Source organism: Aplysia californica, unplaced genomic scaffold, assembly GCF_000002075.1.
Source record: "Aplysia californica isolate F4 #8 unplaced genomic scaffold, AplCal3.0 scaffold00220, whole genome shotgun sequence".
NCBI lineage: Eukaryota > Metazoa > Mollusca > Gastropoda > Aplysiida > Aplysiidae > Aplysia > Aplysia californica.
The window spans coordinates 1,010,138-1,029,391 of record NW_004797490.1 but is presented as its reverse complement, the minus strand read 5'-3'; the positions used below and the strand labels follow the sequence as shown (position 1 = coordinate 1,029,391).

General features: G+C 42.3%; 1 protein-coding gene across 3 annotated transcripts; it reads left to right on the top strand.

Annotated features, from left to right (window-relative positions):
• Positions 1-22: 22 nt before the first annotated feature.
• On the top strand, positions 23-18,507 carry LOC101861956. 3 transcript variants are annotated; one of them, XM_013083248.2, is made up of 6 exons: positions 23-86; positions 2,489-2,616; positions 4,092-7,521; positions 8,560-8,751; positions 9,641-9,920; positions 12,794-18,507. In XM_013083248.2, exons 3-6 carry the CDS (start codon positions 4,174-4,176, stop codon positions 16,984-16,986), a joined length of 8,013 nt encoding a protein of 2,670 aa, XP_012938702.1. In that variant the 5' UTR covers positions 23-86; positions 2,489-2,616; positions 4,092-4,173; the 3' UTR covers positions 16,987-18,507. The 3 variants fall into 3 exon arrangements, with proteins under 3 accessions (XP_012938702.1, XP_012938701.1, XP_012938700.1); XM_013083247.2 differs by lacking the exon at positions 23-86 and adding an exon at positions 132-556; XM_013083246.2 differs by lacking the exon at positions 23-86 and adding an exon at positions 132-1,028.
• Positions 18,508-19,254: the final 747 nt, after the last annotated feature.

Sequence of the window (19,254 nt, the reverse complement as noted above, 5' to 3'; positions counted from 1 at the left end):
GTTGGAACAAAATTGACCAATCAAACACTGGCCATCAAGTTTATGCAGGATCCAATCTATTTTTAGGATAATGCTGTAGTGCCGAGGTATGTGTTGTATCTAGTGTTTATTTTTATTTTTTACTCGATGATTTATGCTATGAATGAGTAAGTTTTGTGTCTATAAGTATGTATGCATTCTCAATTTGGAAGGAACTAGTCGATTATGCAGCTGAAACAGTGCTTGCTTCGGATACGAATTGCAATTCCATAGCCTTTCCGAGGCAAAAATGATGGGGTCCACTACTCCATGATCGTTCCTGCCTTGCAGAGAATGATAACACGCTGTGCTTCTCAATTTCTACAAGAATGACCTACTTAAATTATTCGCCAGTAATTGCAGATTTCATCTATTGCTCACGGAATGTTTCATTTTATTTGGTTGATTCTATGGAATGTGTATGTGCAGGATGTCGAAATGATCGGGGTTTTATTTTTTCTGTATTTAACTCAAGATCGTTAGTGATCGAAGTTTGCGCAGGCAGGCAACTCAGGCTCAAGGCAAGGTTCTGTGCAAAGTAGGTTACGGATGAGATGAGGGTTATGGATATTGTTCTCAACAAAATAAGGAAAATCTCATATTAAAGTGTCCGTCGAATCTTGTTTTTTCCTATGCATGTATGACAATAAAACGTTTGTCTGTTGTTGTAGAAAAGGGATTTGTTGATAACATGTCTAGGTTTGTAGTCACGTTATCAAAACTCACAAGGAAACCTGGCAATCATAATGGAGAATATTGATACTTTCTCTTCCTCCTGTAGCTCTGGGTCTAGACTAGTTATCAAGATATGGGAATAATTTTAGCAGAAAACGGCCAAAAGAGCAACTTATTGTTTCATTTTTGTCCGAAGTATTGTTTTATTGTATACAATAACAGTAAAACCAGAGAAGACCGTGAAGTAAATAGGCCTTGGCTGGTGCAATTATAAAGTAAAGACTACCATTATCAATCAGTCTTATGCTGAACTAGGCCTACACAGTAAGCTACAGGTGAGTATAATTTAGTATAAATAAAGTTTAAAAGTCAGTGCATTGAAAGTACAACACATAATGACTCTGCTACCATACTGTAGTGTTACAATGGGTTCTTAAAGGTTTTGGGATGGGGAGGCAGAGTATAATGATGAGTTTTATCAGTTTATTAGATGATTAAGGCATTGTTGTTGTGTGGGGGATTCTTCAAAAATTTCTTCTACACTTGACTTCTGAGAAACCCCAATGCTTGCCTTCATCTTTGCTTCATACTTCTTACATGTTGTACGATTATTTCGTTTATTTTTGATAGAGTAACTGTGTCCTGTAAATGAAAATGTACCTTTCCCATATATGCCGTAATCCAAGACCTGGTTTTGCTCCCTGAGAAAGAAAATGAAAAAGTGAGGCTACTGGCGCAGTCACAGGTCCCTACAGCACACGCTTGGCTCAGTTTCTGCGCTAACCATGATCAAGAATGCCATCCTCTCTTTTAGTTTACCCATCAATCAAATCCATAGCCATAGTTCTATTACTTTCATCCCCCTGCTTTTTTAACATTTTTGATGTAGATGGAAGATGGAACGTTATATGAATACCTTCTGAACAGGTTTGGTTCAGTAGGCATTCTTTAACTATCTATAATTTAGGGTATTTTCCTGAATAGGTTACTAAAATGTATTGATAAAAAAAATATAGTGCTGAAAGTTTGATTACTTTGTTATATTGTGTGCTGCATTGAAGGAATTAAATTGTGCCTTTTATCTTCTGAATCCTAGAAAATGCCACAGATGCTTTGTTTAGTCTGTTTGGCCTTTTCAGTTCACTGTTTATACCTACATGTATTGCCTTTGAGAAATGTATTTTGTCTTCCATTTCAATATTATTTTTAGGAAATTGATGATTACTTTAGCGTTATCAGTTGGCCCATTACACGAATATAAGGTCACGACCTTCATGTTATTCAAATTAACCTGTACCAATGTGTATCATACTGTATCAGTACGTGGAACACGGCATAAAGCAAGAGAAAATGGATTCATTTTCCGGCAGTGGTAACTGCTAAACTAGTTTAAAAAGAAACTTGGATTTCCTTAAACTAAAGAAATAATACAGTAGTCACCACCTAAGATCCCACTGTTATTAGAAAACATAATTTTTCTAGACAAATGTCATTCCTAAGATCCCGCTCTGATTCACTCTGAAGGTCTACATTCGGCTAAGATCCCGCCTTTCAGCTAATAATTTATGGAACAAAACCCAGGGTAGGCACAGCCGATCAAACAGGAGTCAAAGGTTTGGATGGCTGAACTGCCCATCAAGTCATAGATCAGCCACTCTCGTGAATATGATCACATAAGCGTAGTATAACTCGATATAACAATACAATGTTTGCCCCAGGCAAGATCACACTGAGGTGTGAACTGACCTACACATTAAAAAAATTTATGTTGACTGTCATTTTTTTTCTTTTGCAGACCTCCAAAAAGGAATGGGTGAAAAAATGGATCTTACTGTTTCTCCTCTGCAGCCATAGGCAGACCTTGTGTCAGCTTGGAAATGGGTTGAGGGCAACTGTTATATTTGATTTGTTTTACTTTATAATGTAAGTATATATTTTTTAAATTTCTGATGTTTTCTATTTCATAACTGGAAAACAATCTTTTGAAGCCTTATAAGGTACATTTGAAAGGGTTTGAGAAGAGTGAGCATTTGTAAGTTTAGCGTAAGTTTTTCTTGTAAATCAAGAAATGCTTTAAAATAGTCCTCGAGAGGTAAGACTGGATGTGACTTTCCTCCCAAATCCTTAGTTTATTTAAAGATAGGTAGTCAGCATTTAATGCCTTTTTTTGTGTTTACCTTGATGATAAATGGTGGTTGGTCATTTTGTAGGTTTAATGCCGCTTTCAGCATTGTAAGGTTATTTGGCAGACTTCTGAATTTAATGTCTATTCCCGAATAGGTTTGTGCCAAATTGGCGGATAGCCTGAAACTCCTCCAGACAGCCTCGATCTGAGCGCCTTATTGGGGATTCAAACCAGGGTCATCCATTCCGACCCTCAGTAGGTTGGGGGCCAATAAATAAATCTGCTGCTCTACCAGCAGGAGGTGCATTCCCTTCAATAGTGAAATGTCGTCTATGAACATCTACACTCATGTACACATGAGTGACATATACTTTGGTGTATTGTCTGTCTTTTATCCTCTTTCTTTTTCCTTCTACTTTCTCCCTTCCCCAAGCTGACAGGGAATAGAATAAAAATAGTTGGCTGTCCCATCAACAGGACACCCCCTTGATGGGATGGCACTTGTACGTCACTAGCTGTCTGACGTAGAGGTTGCATCTTTTTTTCTTTCTTGCTATGTCTTCTGTCCATCTATCGTGGGTTGTTTTTTTTTGACATGCTGACTGAAAGTCGGATCCAACAAAAGAGAGACCCCAAATCCTCTTCAAGTTACACTTTCGGTGGCTTAGGTGATGAGGCCTCCCTCACCGCCATGCCACTTCGGTCTAAATAGGTGGGTATAGTGGCCTACTGCTCTCAATCTCTTATGACTGGTCCATAGAACTAGCTTTCAGGTCATTCTTGGTTGGAAGGCAAGAATTCTTGCCATCTAATTGGGATTTTCGTCCAGGGTAACCCTGGCATCAGCTATAGGCTTCCAAGTGGTTCCCTTTGTCTGGAGATGAACAAAAACAAAATACACATGGAAACCAAAAACATAACATCTGTCTTCCCAAACCCCGGCAAGTCTCAGACAGGAGAGATGGGTGCAACTCCTGACCTGGATCTAAGAAAGAAGGGCCTTTCAAGCAATTATGTTTTATCATAGGATGTTTTACTTTGTCATGTTGGAGACTGTGTATGAGGGCTTTTTTCTGGTTTCTGTATCTTTATCTTGTTCTTCTTTCAAATTTTATTTTTTATTATCAAGGGAAAAGTAACAAATTTTTTAAATATTTTTTAAAATTTTACACTCTTTTTATTTTAAAAAATGTCCAATTCTGTAAAGGCATGCTAGTCAGGGGCTCACAATTGAATCCTACATAAAAAAAAAATTTTCACATCTTGCTTTCAGTGATCAAGGCTGTGAACACAAGAGAATGTAGCGGTTACAGAGTTTATGCGTTGTATTTCGTCTGGGATCACAAATATCCAAGATGAGGACCAAAGTAGACAAGGATCACAAGAAGGTTACAGAGGCAAAGCTCAAGATGAGCATGACCTCCCCAAAAGTTGTGCTGGATGCAGAAGACTGTGCCAAGCTGCTTGATGGCATGGGCAAGACATCTGTTGTTGTGGTAGAGCGAGGGGGGAAAATGGTGGCAGCGTTACCAAGTACATCCACATCTTCTACATTATCTTCCTCTACGTCGTCAGGAACAACAAAGTCCAAAGGTGTCTCTGCTTCACAGCTGAAGTCAAGCAAGTCTCCCAGCAATGTGCACCAGCCTAGTAGCAGTGGAGCATCAGAGGGGAAGAATGACAATGATGGAACCAAATCCCCAACCAGCTTGCACCATAACCATAATAAGCGTGAGGTTAACAACAAGTCTGAAGTGACGACAAAGGCAATTCCCAAACCTCCCAAGAAACGACGTGGAAATGACAAAAAATTTGAAAGTGTTGAATCAACCCCTGCATGTCTAAGCAATGGTGAAGCAACTTCCACGTCAGCCTCTTCTTTTACAGATCAAGTTGAAAGTGCTGAGGTGAAGGTCTCTGCAATTACTCCTTCGGATGTGTGTTCACATAGTGAATCTTCCCAGAAGCACAGTTTGGGGAACTTGTCACCTCATCATCCAGGTTCAACTAGTAACAATAATAACCACTTGATCTCAGGGACCCACCTGCTTTTACCTGAAGAGTCATCACTCTCACAGGGGTCTGAAAAGGCCTCTCTTCAAACCACACCAACATCGCCATCAGTGTTACCAACACAAGTATCGTCATTATCTTCATCTCCTTCGTCATCTTTGCCATCTAAGTTTCGTCACAAAGATCATTCACAGGCTCATGAATCATATCAGAACGCCATTCATAATTCGGCTTCCAATACCCCGAATGTTGTTTACAGCAAAAACTGCTTTGATACCCCTATTTCTTCGGAGAAGAGCTCTGAAATCGCAGCAGATATTGTCGTCTCTGAACAGGGGCATGGCTGTGAGGTAGGGCTGTCACTCGGCTCTTCTTCCACTCCAGCTGTGAAAAGTGGGAATTTCCAGCAACTTCCAGAGCAAGAAGAGCCGATGAACTTGTCTACCTCCTGTAAGTCAGCCGTAAGCTTGGTGTCCAGTCAGACGCAGGCTGGCACCAGTCCTAAGGAGAGCAATGCCCTGGAAGAAGTGGCTGCATCTCTTGTTCCACAGCTGTCTCCCACACAGGGATCCACAAATGTTTCTGTGCCGAGTGCAGTCTCACTCAAACCCCAACCTACTGCTCAGAGCTCCGTACATGGTAAAAAATCAAGGAAAAAATCTCCTAAAAGGTCTAGTGTGATTGAGAATGGGGACACCTATGTGCAAAGAAAACCCCTTTCATCTCCAAGCAATGGAAACAGTTCCATTATTGACAAGATGGATGTAAGTGAAAAAGTGACTGAACCAGCGTCCGGATCCTCTGAGCCTGTGAGCGGTGCTGTGCAGTGTCAGGACACATCTTCTCCAAATGTGCCGTCCGAAGTATTGCAAAGAATAAATGTCTCGTCTTCTGTACAAGAGAAAGTAATAACCGATTCTTCTGCTGAGCCGCCTGCTTCTCTTTCCACCAAGGTAGACTCTCAATCTAAATGTGAACTTGTCCCATCAGCTACTTCATCTGTCAATCCTGCCACCCTCTGTTCGAATGGTCACCTCAGTGAGACAAGTAGCACCGCTACCTCCACTCCAGCTACTGCTGACATTTGTAGTAATAAAGACACGTTGAAAGTCCCGAGTCAAGCACCTAGTATTTCTACTGAGACTTCTGCAAATGCGAATTCAGATAAAAAAGTTGTCAAAATAAAGAGACCTCCAAAGAAAAGAATTGAAATTCCAATGGATGAAGTGTCATGTGCAGACAGAACAGCCCAGTACTTACAGACAATTAATGATGTCATAGAAAATTTTGTGTTTGTGCCCGAACCTCCTGAAGAAGAGTGTTGTTTGACAGAAGAAGAGGAGGCCGCCATTAGAGACCTGTTTGAGGAACCACCAAAGGCCAAGAATGCTGCACAGAACCGCAAAAAGACTGGTTCTGCCTCTGCTGGCCACACATCCAGCAGAGGTGCCTCTTCTGTGGGGAGCAGTCACTATGCGAAGGCCAAAGCTGTTGGAGGTACAGCAGCGTCAAAACCGCCTAAAAAGCGAGTCACTGCAGTAGTTGCTGAGGTGGGAATCTCTACTAAGAGTGCCGATTCAGACCTTGATCAGAGTAATGTGGCGAATGTGGTGGACTCTGTGGTAGCAGATGGTAGCCAATTGACCAGTGCTGCGAAATGTGATAATGTTCCTACAAGTGAGACTCAGGTTAAGGTGGCAGTCAAATCTGATACTTCAGTGAAAAGAAAAAAAAAGTCCAAAAAGCCTGTGAGTAATACTCCAGAGTTATCTGAAGAACATGGTGTTCACGATGAGAATGAAGGATTTAGCAAAGTTGAAGAAAGTACATCAGCTGTGTGCAGCAGTGAAAAGGAAGCGAAAAGCAAAGGTGTTTCTGTTTCAAAGGAATCGAATTTGTTGGGTAAAAATGGTGAAAGTGTTAAAGATTGCAGCAAAGTATCATCCACTTCCTCAAAACCGAAAAAGAGAAAAAAAACTGCAGGAAAGCCTAAAGTGTCTCAGTTAGCACCACCAGAAAGTGAAGTACAGGTTGCAAACCATGTAAATGTCGAGACTTTAGTACCCCAAGACAAAGACTCTGTTGTGTCAGGAAGGGTGGAGACCTCCGATATAGGAGAGAGCATTGCATCAACATCTGGTGGGTCTGAGCAAGACACGCCGGTGCATGAGCCTGAGACAAAGGATGAGATGACAAATACAGAGATAGAAGCCGGGGAGAGCCAGGACACCGGTCTTGAGAGTGCGGGGGAGGACAACAAGCCAGTGAGGCGCTACAAGAAGCGCCTCGATTTTGTCAAGTGCAGCCAGTGCGACCACCAGGCACGGGGCCGTTCAGCTCTCAGCCGGCACATGAAGAAGGTGCACATGCTCGAAGTGAACATGCCCTACAAGTGCCCTCACTGCCACTATGGCTGCACTAAGATGGCCTCTCTCAACAGACACCTGTTCACACATGGGGTGTTCCCATGCTCTCGCTGTGACTTTGAGACTGACGAACGTGCCAAGCTACTAGAGCACATCAGCGAACTGCATAAAGACAAGCTAGACATGAAGCTGTGCAAGGTGTGTAACCGTTACATCAAGTGCGACCAAATCACAATAGAAGAGCACACTGATAATTGTCAGGGCCCAACGCCATTCAAGTGCTCTCAGTGTGACAAAGAGTTCAAGTACGCATCCTCTCTCAAGGTATGTTATTTTACCGAAGTGTGGCAGATTAGCAATACAGTCGGGCACAGATAACACGTCGCAGAAAACTATAAAAAGTTACGGATAGCCTGTACAATATGCCATTCCCCAACTGATATCTCTTTATTTTTTTTTTAACATCGGTTTACCAGAATAATGGATGTTTTGAACACATTTGTCAGTCCCCGGCATGTTTGAGTTATCTGTGCCCGACTGCACAAACACTGACATGATGGGTGGTTGGCGGGTGCTCTGGTGTGGTTGGCGGGTGCTCTGGTGTGGTTTGCTCCTTCTTTCCTATAAAAAATCTATTGTCTCTATCTCCCCTCATTCTTTTTCGTGTTTGTTACTCTCTTGTAACACCTCTAATCTTCGGCACTTATATGACCTTATTGTGTTGCATTTGGGAGTGCCGTAAAACTCCTACTAAAACTAAAAACACGGACATGTCATGATGGTACCCTTAAACACCCAAAGCTGCACAGATAAAATGATTAAAATTTTTGCTGGCTTTAAATTGAGATTGTTTACCTCTTCCTTTAACATTATGGTTTGTTTTGGGTGTATCAGCCATTAGAGTTTGTTCAGGGTGGTTGGGGTAGAAACTTTTCTGGTTAGCATTTTGCAAGTAGGGTTTGATTGGTGTCTCTAGATGGTCCTACTAATGGCATCTTTCTTTTCGACCAGTGTTAAATTGCCAGTGATGTATGTGCCTTTTTTTTTTTTACGCTCAAGGTTATGAGCTTAGGCTTAGCCTGCTATATCTCGGCTGTTCTTGGTCACTGGGTTACTTCTATTATAGGAATGTGGTAAATGATGGGGGGAAAGCTATCTACGCTAGTTCCTTCTTTTTTTTCTATCCTCAGCGTTACTGTTATTTTGATCTGATGTATTTCTCTCAGCCGGTCTAAAGAATTATAAGCCTCTAGTTATGTCTTCTGCGTCTTCTCCTGTTTTTCCTGTCTGTTCTGAGCCCCCTGTTATTATTCTATGTTGGTATACTCATTTTACCGCAAACCAAATTTTTACTGTACCCAGGTGCATTTTCACACGCACTTCCCCGATGAACCGAAGCGGTTCAAGTGTGAACTGTGTGAGTATCGCACCAACTATAAGGCCAACTTGCACAAGCACCACAAGAACATGCATGCCTCAAGGGACCGGGACGTGCAGTGCCCAGACTGTGGTAAAATGTTCTCCACCGAAGACAACATGCGTCGCCATAGGAAGGTGAGTTTAATTATAAATTAAAGACATACAAGTTAAGACTGGTATTTTGGGGATGTTCCATTATCACTATGGCCACAAAAGTTTGATTCCCAAGTGGGGGAAGACTTTACTGAATCTTTTTCTTTCTGCTGGAATTGTGCATCATCCTACACATTGTGAACCCCCCAGGGCGGTGCCACTGACTGAAGTGTGTTTAGGCCATTCCCAAAGGGGGGACATTTCCCGTTCTAATGCACAGTAGAATTGTAAATGGGCTGATCCAACAATGTCATGCTCATAACTGTGCCTGAACTACAACAGGGAACTGCTGCTTTTTGTTTCTTAATCCTTACTATCGTCTTTTTCCTCTGCTTCTTTTGTATGTGTGTCACATTCTTGTGACCAGCAATTTCCGGGGTGCCTTGATAGTCGAAGCAGACTTTGTGCTGTTGAAGCTAGAGAGGTGAGCAGAGTTAGTCTGATTTTCTGTAAGGACTTCTCTGTTGACATCCACCCTTTGGCGCTCATATGACCTTGTGCAGTTGCAAGCGCCGTAAAACCTCTAATAAAACTTTTTAAAAAACCACATTGTGACACAACATGGGTTGGCCGAGACAGGTAAGTCGAAGTGATCGGCTTCCTGTATGATTTAGATAGATCATATAGCTGTTACTGGTGACAGGCCATTCAGAAATGTAGGGTTGCATAAGAAATTGTGATAATTTTACAATATATATCTTTTATTTTTACCTTGCTTTTGTCGTTGTTCAAATGTATGAGGGTTTCTTATATGACCGCTCATTTCAGCAACAGTATTCTTTCCCCAGTTTTGTATTATTTTGTAAAAATAATGTTTGTTCCAGCAGTAGTTTCTATTATCTGAGTCCTCTTAACTATTTTCTCATGTCAGGTTCATACTTTGGTTCGACCATTTGCGTGTGAAACATGCAAGAAGACTTTCAAAACATCAGGTGCTCTGAAAGGTCATCAACTGATACACACTGCTACTCGGCCGTATTCCTGTAACATCCCTGGCTGCAGCCGTAGTTTCCGTACACCAAAGTTCCTCAAGAGTCACCAGGAGGAGTTTCATCGCCTGGTACCAAAGAAGTTTTTCTGCAATGTCGAAGGTTGTAATTTTTCCTTCTTCAAACGGAGTCATCTGAAACGCCATGCCATTACGCACACAGGTATGTATAAAACTGGTTTTAATTTAGCTTTCAGTAATAGCGATGTTTTAAATTCTATGAGCATTTCAGGTACTACGGTGAACAATCAAAATGTGGCTTCAATTTGTGTATTGAAAGGCACAGGATCCCACTTGGTTTGTGTTAAAAATTGATTTTCAGGAATCATATACTGTTTTTTGATACAGTGCCATGTTACTTTAATGAATAGAGGCGATATTATCAGTGCCTTGAATTAGCATCATTCATAATGATTCTGAGTCCAATAGATTGCCATGAAGCCAAACTTTCGGACACTCCAGTATACTTTAACTCACTTGAGCCTGAGCTATTTTTAACGTAACAACCATTGCAACCTGACACTTCTACAGTATATGGAAGCGTTAACCACAAAAAGACTGTGAAGTCTATCATAATAAAAGAAAAATGCAACAAGAGAAAGAAAGAAATGCTCTCAAAGAAAAAGAAAACTGCATCTAATTTGTCCAAATAGTTTGTATATTGTCAATATTTTGACATGGCAATGTCTGGGGGTTACGCAATTTTTTTTTGCCCTCAATTTATAATAAAATCATTTATCGCTGTGCAGGGATGACTGACTCAATCTGTTACAGCTCGAAGGGTATCACACATAACCTCACCAAATTTTTCGTGATGCGAAACAAGTGGGTCAACTGTTGGCTCGCTGCTTCTTGTAGCTTGTAACCGAAAAACACTGGAGATATCGATCGATAAAGCACATCCCGTAAATACAAGGGATATGGCCAGCGAGATATCCTGTTAATACACGAGAATAGGCTCTAGTGTTTTAAACAAGTTTTTCTGCTGATTTAGTTCACTGTATATGGTGCACCAACAACACACTTCATTTAAATGCAGGTGAAAAGTTTCTGTCATAATTACATTGGTGCCGTTTTTTCTGTTATTTCAATTATTTTCTCAAAAAAGTTATTATTCAAATAATATTGTTTTCTGTTTAACCCCAATTTATTTGTGTCTTTTTGTTTGCAAATTTTAAGATATTTTCACGAGATCCAAATGGCATTCGTGTATTTATCATGGAACTGTTTGCTCTATGGGTCAATGACCAGTGTCTCTTGGCACTGTTTTTGACACACATCTGTCAAAAGCTAGAAATGAAGGGATTTTCTGCTCTTTTTCTCTTCCTGCAGATTATGATGCGTGAAAGTTTTATTCAATTAACATATGTGTAATAGATAGGCCTGGCCTGTAACCTGTAAAATCCAGTTTCAGTGGCTAAGTTACAGAAAAGAGAACTACTGTACATCTTGAGAGAAGCTTTTGCACTTCTGAAGACGATAAGTATTGGCACTTATTTTTTAAAATGAATGACAGCAGTTTCATAGATCAGTAATTCTGCAGTTTTTTAGTTTGAATATGAGGCTCATGCCAAAGGGGTACATTTCCATGAGTGTGACATTCTTCAACTCGATGTGACTGAGTGGTACCATAACCATTGCCCTCATGGACATTTCTATGAAATAGAAAAGCTTTTAATAGATATTTATGTTTCAGCACCTGGAAAGTATATGAATCCATGCACACCCATTTCGTCCATTTTGTGACCTATGTATTTTTAAATCATTATTACAGCATTTCGTTTATGAACTTTATCTTCTTGAGCTTGCCATATAACTGGTTTTTTTTTCTATTTTACAACAGGTGTTTTCAAATTTATATTACCCATTCTTCTTTTGCAAAAATACTCGTTATCAGAGCAAATTGATTTCCAAAGTCAAAGGGGGTTACATTGTTACGTAAATTCGCTTTAGGGTGAAAGGTGAGACAGAAGAATTGGCAGTTCAGCTTTGTTGCTCTTAACTTTTTTCCTACCAGGCCAAAATCCACCACTAGCCCAGGGCTTTTCCCTGACCTATTTTTACACCCCTACCCCACCAAAGGAAAGTGTCAAAACATCCTACTAAATACACACCTACCATATATGGCACATCAAACTGAAGGTAAAAAAGTAATCCATCAGATGGTGATACCATATTGAAGATTTTTTCCATTACATTATTTTGGGGTTACTAAAAGTGATTATGCAATATCAAAGGAATCATATGAAGTCAACAATTTTCCAGCTTTGAAAGGTCATAATGATAAAAGTACAACAGCATTATTCAAACAGGTAGGTTGCCTCAAGCAATGCAAAGAAATGTTCAAGTTGAAAGTTATTCATGTGTGCCTATTATAGAAGTGAAAATATGAGACATACTGAAGTCAGGGGAGCACTTTTCTTTTCATTTTTTCATTTTTTCATTTCAAAGGGGACAGAAAAAAGTGCTGAAATGACTGAAAATTGTCTGTCAGTGCTATATTTTCTTTCATATCCGCTAACAGGAAGTCTATTCTATTATTTTTTTAAAGTCGATTGGCTAAGAATTTTGTATTTTTTCATTACTGGATTGGAATAGATAGCGAGCCACTCGAGCCATATTTTGCGGCTCTCGATCCGGCGAGGCCATGTTCGCGAGCCGCAAACTTTTTCCAGTAATAGATGACATTGTTTGTACTTTTCTCCTTCTCTTTAACTCTTTTATCTCCGGCAAGCCGTTCCCAGTGGCTCGCGGTTGGTACCACTGTGCAAGTGAGCCGCTGGGAGCGGCTCCGGCACTTTCCTTTACGATGACTTTAACATCAAATTACTTTTCGGCAATTGCCGAAAACAGGTCTCTTTTATCAGGATATCATTCGTTAGATGAAGAACTATCAAAATAAGTCTTTTATCTTTAGATTTAGTACCAAAAACAAGCCCCAGGCATAGTGGGTTTACCCCCCTCGTAGATAAAGAGTCAACCCAAACAGTGTCATGCATTGTTATTAATCGAATCATTGTTTTTTCGTTGTTCCAGGAGAACGCAACTACCACTGCACTTGGCCCGGCTGCAGCAAATCTTTCCGTCATGCAGACAATCTCAAAGTACATTTTCGCAGTCACACCAACGAGAAGCCGGTGCAGTGCCACCTCTGTGACTTCAAGTGTAAGCAGCGGAATTCGTTGTTCTGGCACAAGAAGAGGGTACATCAGGTTATCGATACTTCGGCCTTGCCTCGCCGCTCAGACCCTGGCAGTAGACCTGGCTCTTCAGAGGCCAGCAGCGATTCATCCAATCAGGTGCCAGACAGTGTAGACAAGGCAAGAGACTCGCCAGCCACACCTTCGACAACAAAAGTTGCTGCTGAGACTGGTTTGAATGAGTCGGGGAACATTCCTCCCTCAGTTACCTCAGGGGCAGGAGAAGTGACCCCAGAAAGTCAGGCTCCTGGTCAGCACCATGTTGCGGAAGATATTGAGCAAGAGGCGATGGAAACAGTCACTGCTTTGGACCCAGTGCGAGAAAGTATGAACAGCCCAGAGTTTCGGGGGCCCAAGGACTTGTACGAGTTCAAGAGTGATGATGAATCGGAGGAAGAGTCTCCTGGCAACTTTCGACGGGACAAAGTGGCTCTCACGGTCCTCACCCCCCTTCCACCACCACCTAAAGAGCTTTTGAGGAAGAATGAGTTGCAGGAGAAAAAGGAGAAGGAGAAGATCGAGAAGGCGGATAAAAAAGAACTTGAAAAGAAAGAGAGGTTAGAGAAGAAAGAGCAAGAGAAAAAGGAGAAGGCAGAAAAAAAAGAACTAGAGAAAAAAGAAAAAACGGAACAGAAGGAAAAAGAGAAGAAAGAAAAGGCTGAGAAGAAGGAGCAAGCAAAACAAGAAAAAGCTGAGTTGAAGGAGAAGGAAAGGCAAGAAAAATTGGAACTGCTGAAGAAACAAAAAGAGGAAAAGGCTGCCCAAAAAGAACAGGAAAGAAAAGCAAAAATAGAAATGAAGGTAAAAGAGAAAGAAGAAATTAAGGAAAAGGCAAGGCTAGAAAAAGAGGAGAAAATGTTAGAAATTGAAAAGAAAAAGAAACAAAAATTGGAAGAGAAAGAAAAGAGACAAGCGAAGGAGAAAGTTGAAAAGGTGGCAGAACATCCGGATCCAAGTTCTGGTAAAAAATCTCCTAGAAGAAAGAAGTCTCCTGCTCGAGGAGACAGTGATGTTGTGGAGAAGAAGTCCGAACCCATCAAAACTGTAAAGGGCAAGAGGAAAAGAGGTAGTGATGTGTCTGTCGACAAGTCCAAGAATGCTGAAGACAATAAAATGGCCGGCTCCCCCCCAAAGAAGAAAAAGATCTCCCCTAAAAAGCCGAATACCTCAGAACCTCCAGCAGGACCTGTCAGTTCTCCTCGTTTGGCTGCAAGAAAATCCCCAGCGATTGTGAAAAAAGTGGCTTCGGTGAGTAAACTGAAGAAGAAAACACCTCCCAAAAGGAAACCTAGTGCCAGAATCAAAGCGAAAAAAGCTCTTGCAAAAAAATCCACAAAGTCTCCTAAAACTGCAAAAAAGAAGAAATCAATGCAGAAAGTAATTGTAAAGAAAAGGCCAGGGCGTAAAAGGGGACCAACAAAGGATAAAGAAAAGGAGGAAGAAACAAAAGAAGAAAAAGAAGAAGCAGAAGAAACCAAGGAAAATGTAGAAAAAACAGAAGAACCTGCTGTTGTACAGAAGGAGGTGGAGTTGGAGGAAGAGGCAGAAGAGGAAGTTGTTGAAACAGAATCTCAACCTGACCCCCCAGTAGAAGTGCCCTCCAGACCCGAAGAAGTGGCGTCTTCAAGGCCAGCTTCACCAGAGTACAGTGAAGAGAACATGATACAGGGTGTGGCAAGCCCCTACCGGGACTTTTCAGATGCAGACAATCTCGAGGAAGAGAATATGCCAGTGGAGACTGAGAAGGAAGATGAAGGGAGATCTCCGAGCCCATGTCCACAGCCAGAGAGTCTTGAAGATCAGGCAGACTCTGAGGAGGCTAAAGCTCCAGAAGAAGAGCAGATGGTGAATAACGTGGAAGAGGAAATTGTAGATGAAGCCACCTCTTATGCGGTGGAAGAGAGTGACGACGATGAAGTTAGCAATGATATCCCCCTGACACCACCACGTGCCCCGGCTCCACCGCCCCCAGAGAGCTCAGAGGATGAGATGGAGCAGGAAGACCCAGAGCCTGCACCTTTCTCCGTCCCTGGGCCAAACACACCATTTTCTGTGCCAGGTCCCAATACACCGTTCTCCGTGCCGCCCCCAACTAATCTGGTCCAGCAGCATTCAGTCCATTCAGAGGAGGCTCCCATGTCCGCAGTGCCCTCTGTGCCGTCTATGGAGAATCTACACTCAGCCGGCTCAGTAGACGCACAGCAGCCTTTGGGCTCAGTGGAAATGCCTCACCATGGTTCTGTGGAGACGAATCACCCTCATGGCTCGGTGGAAATGCATTCACACAGCTCCATGGACATGGCCAGCCATGGTGGAATGGAGAGTCGGCCCCAAGGCTCAGTGGAGATGCAGCAGCCGCTTGGCTCAGTTGAGATGCAGCACTCCCATGGCTCAATCCCAGAGCCCAGGTCTCAGCCGGAGCGGGTCGTTAGTGCTGAGCAGACCCCCGAGGGTGTCGTGAGGGATGGCAGCAGCTCTCTGCCAGACACGAGCAGTTACAGCCTGCCCCCACAGCCTCTGCCAGAACACTCACAGCAAACCACAGAGGCTGCCAAAGAGTACTTTGACGAGTATCTGAAGTCTCTGACACACACACGAGGAGCTAGTATGGTACCCTCCCCTGGTGGCTTGCAACAGCTAGAGGCCATGGTGGACAAGTCTGGGCCCGGGTCTAGGGAAATGACAAAGTCTCCTGCTACTGGCCTTCCCACCTCTGTTATAACCTCCAATCTTGATGGTACCCTCCCATCCTTGGCACCTGCAGATCTTCGTAGTCGAATGGATGCCCTGGCCGCTTCAGAACGGCATCACGAGTCATTTTACCCCCGAGATACAGCGTCGGCATTGCCTCGTCTTCCAGAGAGACAGACAGCCACGCCTCTCGCTCCCAATGTGGGGGCTCCTCCTCCTCCTCCTGCCTTTGACACATTTTCATCCCTGAACTCACTACACTCAGCAGCAACAGTGCCTGGCAGTAGAGAGAGTTCGTACCTGCGTCAACCAGACAACCTGTTCTCTGGCCCACCGGTAACAAACAGCTTTATGGCGGAGGCCATGTTCCCGCGACAAGCCATGACTACACCGTTCCTGACCCCACAGCCAACAGAACGCAGCAGCCTGTCACGCATACCAGACTCGACTCCTCTGCGTTCTAGCACCTCCAGCTCCTTGTTGCGTCGCACAACTACCATGCCAGGGTCAGAGATGTTCCCAGCACCACCCATGCCCCAGGCAATGCCACGACATCCATTCTCTAATGCCTGGACTGGTCAGGATGGTAGGCCGACACACTGGCAGAATCCGTACCTACAGAGGCAACCTAACATGGCAACTGCAAGTAATCCATTCTTTCCCAGCAAAGAGAATTATCTGGGCAGTCGGGACTTTATGTTTGACCCCTCAGCTAGGACCTCAACTGAACGTGGAATGTTCCCTTGTCTGCCTTCATCTCAAACCCAGGACTCTTTTCAGCTGGATCGTTTTGATCTGAGCAACTATTTCCCCAATGCCATGACTCCTTACTCTGGCTCACCGGGGTCCCTGGACTACACGCGATCTGCACACCCAACGGCACCCAAACCCTTTGATGAGCGCTACCGCCAGACAGCGGCAGCGGCTGCCACGGCAGCCATCCAAGACTTCCGGGCTTTGCCCCCAACTACTGCATCAACAGACATGTTCTCCAGCATTGGTGTGAACAGTGGCTTCAACCTGTACGCAGGCACAGCAGCGTATGGCCAGCATGTGTCGGACAATGTGAACAGTGCTTTCCTCAGCCACCCGACGACAGCACAACACGCCATGTTGGAGAGAGACTATGCTGCTGCGGCTGCACACCGCGGCTTCTATCCACACCAGAACACTCCATACCCTTTCATAGAGGATCGCCAGTACCCAGGTGCCTCCAAACTCAGTCATGCTCACGCCACATCAACCACAGGCACTCAGGAGCGTGACCTCATGAGTCGGTCAGCTGTCCCAGAGAGTCAGATGCAGGACCCTTATCGCACCATGCTTTACAGATACTAGATAGGTTTTTCTCCATCTCCACTTCCAAAGCAGTGAGGGCTGATGCTGCCACTGTGTGATGGCGGTTTGTAGCTTTTTGTGCTGAAGCCAGTGCTGCAGTGCTGAATTGACACCTCCAGGTTTTCAGACAAATAGATGTAAGATCGTTATTGCAGCGTGCTTTACTTGCAGTTGCTAATGTCAGTTTCTATCGATGCAGTTGCACAGCCATTGTGAATTTTGGTGACTTGCTATAAACTCCATGACCATAAACATCATCCCTTGAACACAGTAATAAAATATCAAACTGAGCTCTCACAGCTTCCTATGCAAGAGTGTAGCAGTGCAGTGTTTGTGGTTCATGTGAAGCATTTTGCCATATAGAGAGATAACTGTGTTTTAAACACAACTAAGTGAAGCAGTGCTCTTAAAAATGCACACATGTACCCGAAATTGGATAGGTCTGCGCCTTTGCAGTCATTTTTCCTTTCATAGATGCCCCTTGTTTTGGAAGTCTATCTGTAATGGATGTGTGGCATAATTTGTAGGTACCATAGCTATTCTTCATAATGAATTGATTGCAAGGGCTGAATGTTACCTTATGATTATGATAGCATGCTTTTATTGACAGTGAGCATTTGAGTTAATTGGGATTTTTGTCAAGGGTATGCAAGTATTGAGGTTTGTCTTTCTTCAAGGGTCTCTTAAACTACATCACGGGGATTTTTTTTATTATAAGAGAACAATAGTTTGTAGTTTGTGTTAAAGTTATGAAATAATAAGAAAAACATAAATGAAAAATTGTTTCAAGCTTGTCATTCATAGGCGTTCACAGCCACTGATGTGCATAATGCCAAAGATAAACATTGCTGTAAAACAGTTCCAGAAACTTTTCTTTTTTGTGCCAATGTAGTTGAAATCCATGTTTATGTCCATATATTTGTATTGTTATTTTGATTTTATGGGATTTTGGGTTTTTTTTCCTCACTTATATGATTTAATGATTTTCAGGAGAATTGTGTAGTACAGATTCCTCACAAGCTTTCTGTCTTGCTGACAGTTGTTCGTTATTATTTTTTTCTTTCTTTAACAGTGCAGGGTTCAGCAGAAATTGTAGTTTGTGGAAAAGATTCTGAATTGAAGAGCACTATAAAATGTATGTCCTGAAATGTTTTGAGAAAATTATGTGAGAGACAATCAGTGCCATAGTTATTGAAGCATGACTTTCACTGAGTGGATATGCCTGTGAGGACGGGGGGGGGGGCGTTTTTTGCTCTGTCAAAAAAAAAGGGGGTGGTACAGATTTGGGGGAGGAGGGGAGGGTCGGACGAAATTTTCACTTATGAATTAGATCAGGCAACTCAAAAGTGATTCTTTTTTCCAGAAAAGAGAGTTACTCAGTTAGCAAGTCTCCCAGTAACACATCTACAGATTTATTGCAAGGCAGCACAGGAGCAGGGGAATGGAATAGTAAGATTTCTTGTTTTGTAAGAGAATATTATTTTCACACAAATCTTTGTAAATATACAACATATATAATTGGCAATTGTTGTGTTTGATGTCTGCTGTTGTCTTCCTGCTTTCTTTTGGGGGGGGGGGGGGGGGGCTAATTGTACAACGTGTTCTGTACTCATTTTCTAATTAAGGTGCATCTCCTGACTTGAGTGAAATGGCCTTGTCTTCCTACTGCTCCTGTTTCACCACTAGTATGGGAATTTCCTAGTTTTCTGCTGATAATTCTTTGTTATGCGATAAAATAAAGTGTTTTTTTTCCCCCCCAGTATTAGGAAAATGCAGGGAGGGGACTGCCTATCTATGCAGGGTGTAACAGGATTGTTGTTTTGTTTTGCAACAAAATAATTGATTATATGCAATGTGCTCTCAATTTTTATTTTATTAGCCTCCCTCCATACACTTTGCTTTAGGTTAGAAAATTTGATTTTTTAGGGTTTAAATTTTTAACCTCTTTCGATTTCTAAAAGTGGTTGAGTTCATATTCCTCACAAATTTGTAAAAATGACTGGTAATTATACTTCACATGCTGTGTGGAAGTGATAGATGCTATTTTACTTTGCCACCTAAATAAATTCACCTGTTACAAATTATTGCAATTTTGTCAGAGACAGAGATTAGCCATGTTTTCAGTCTTTTTGTTCTTGTGATTGTAAGAGGCTTATTTAAGGTCTTCAAAATGATTCTTATGGCCTCATGATACAGCTTTGAAATTGTTCTTTCTTGTAAAACCATGCAATAGTATTTTGTCCCTTGGATAAACAGAAGGGCAAAAGC

What these genes read in the sequence shown, in the direction of transcription:
- LOC101861956 (XM_013083248.2), top strand. Translation starts at nt 4,174, where the DNA reads ATGAGGACCAAAGTAGACAAGGATCACAAGAAGGTTACAGAGGCAAAG. An exon ending in AGTACGCATCCTCTCTCAAG is followed by an intron (nt 7,522 to 8,559) that starts GTATGTTATTTT and finishes TACTGTACCCAG; the next exon opens with GTGCATTTTCACACGCACTT. An exon ending in ACATGCGTCGCCATAGGAAG is followed by an intron (nt 8,752 to 9,640) that starts GTGAGTTTAATT and finishes TTCTCATGTCAG; the next exon opens with GTTCATACTTTGGTTCGACC.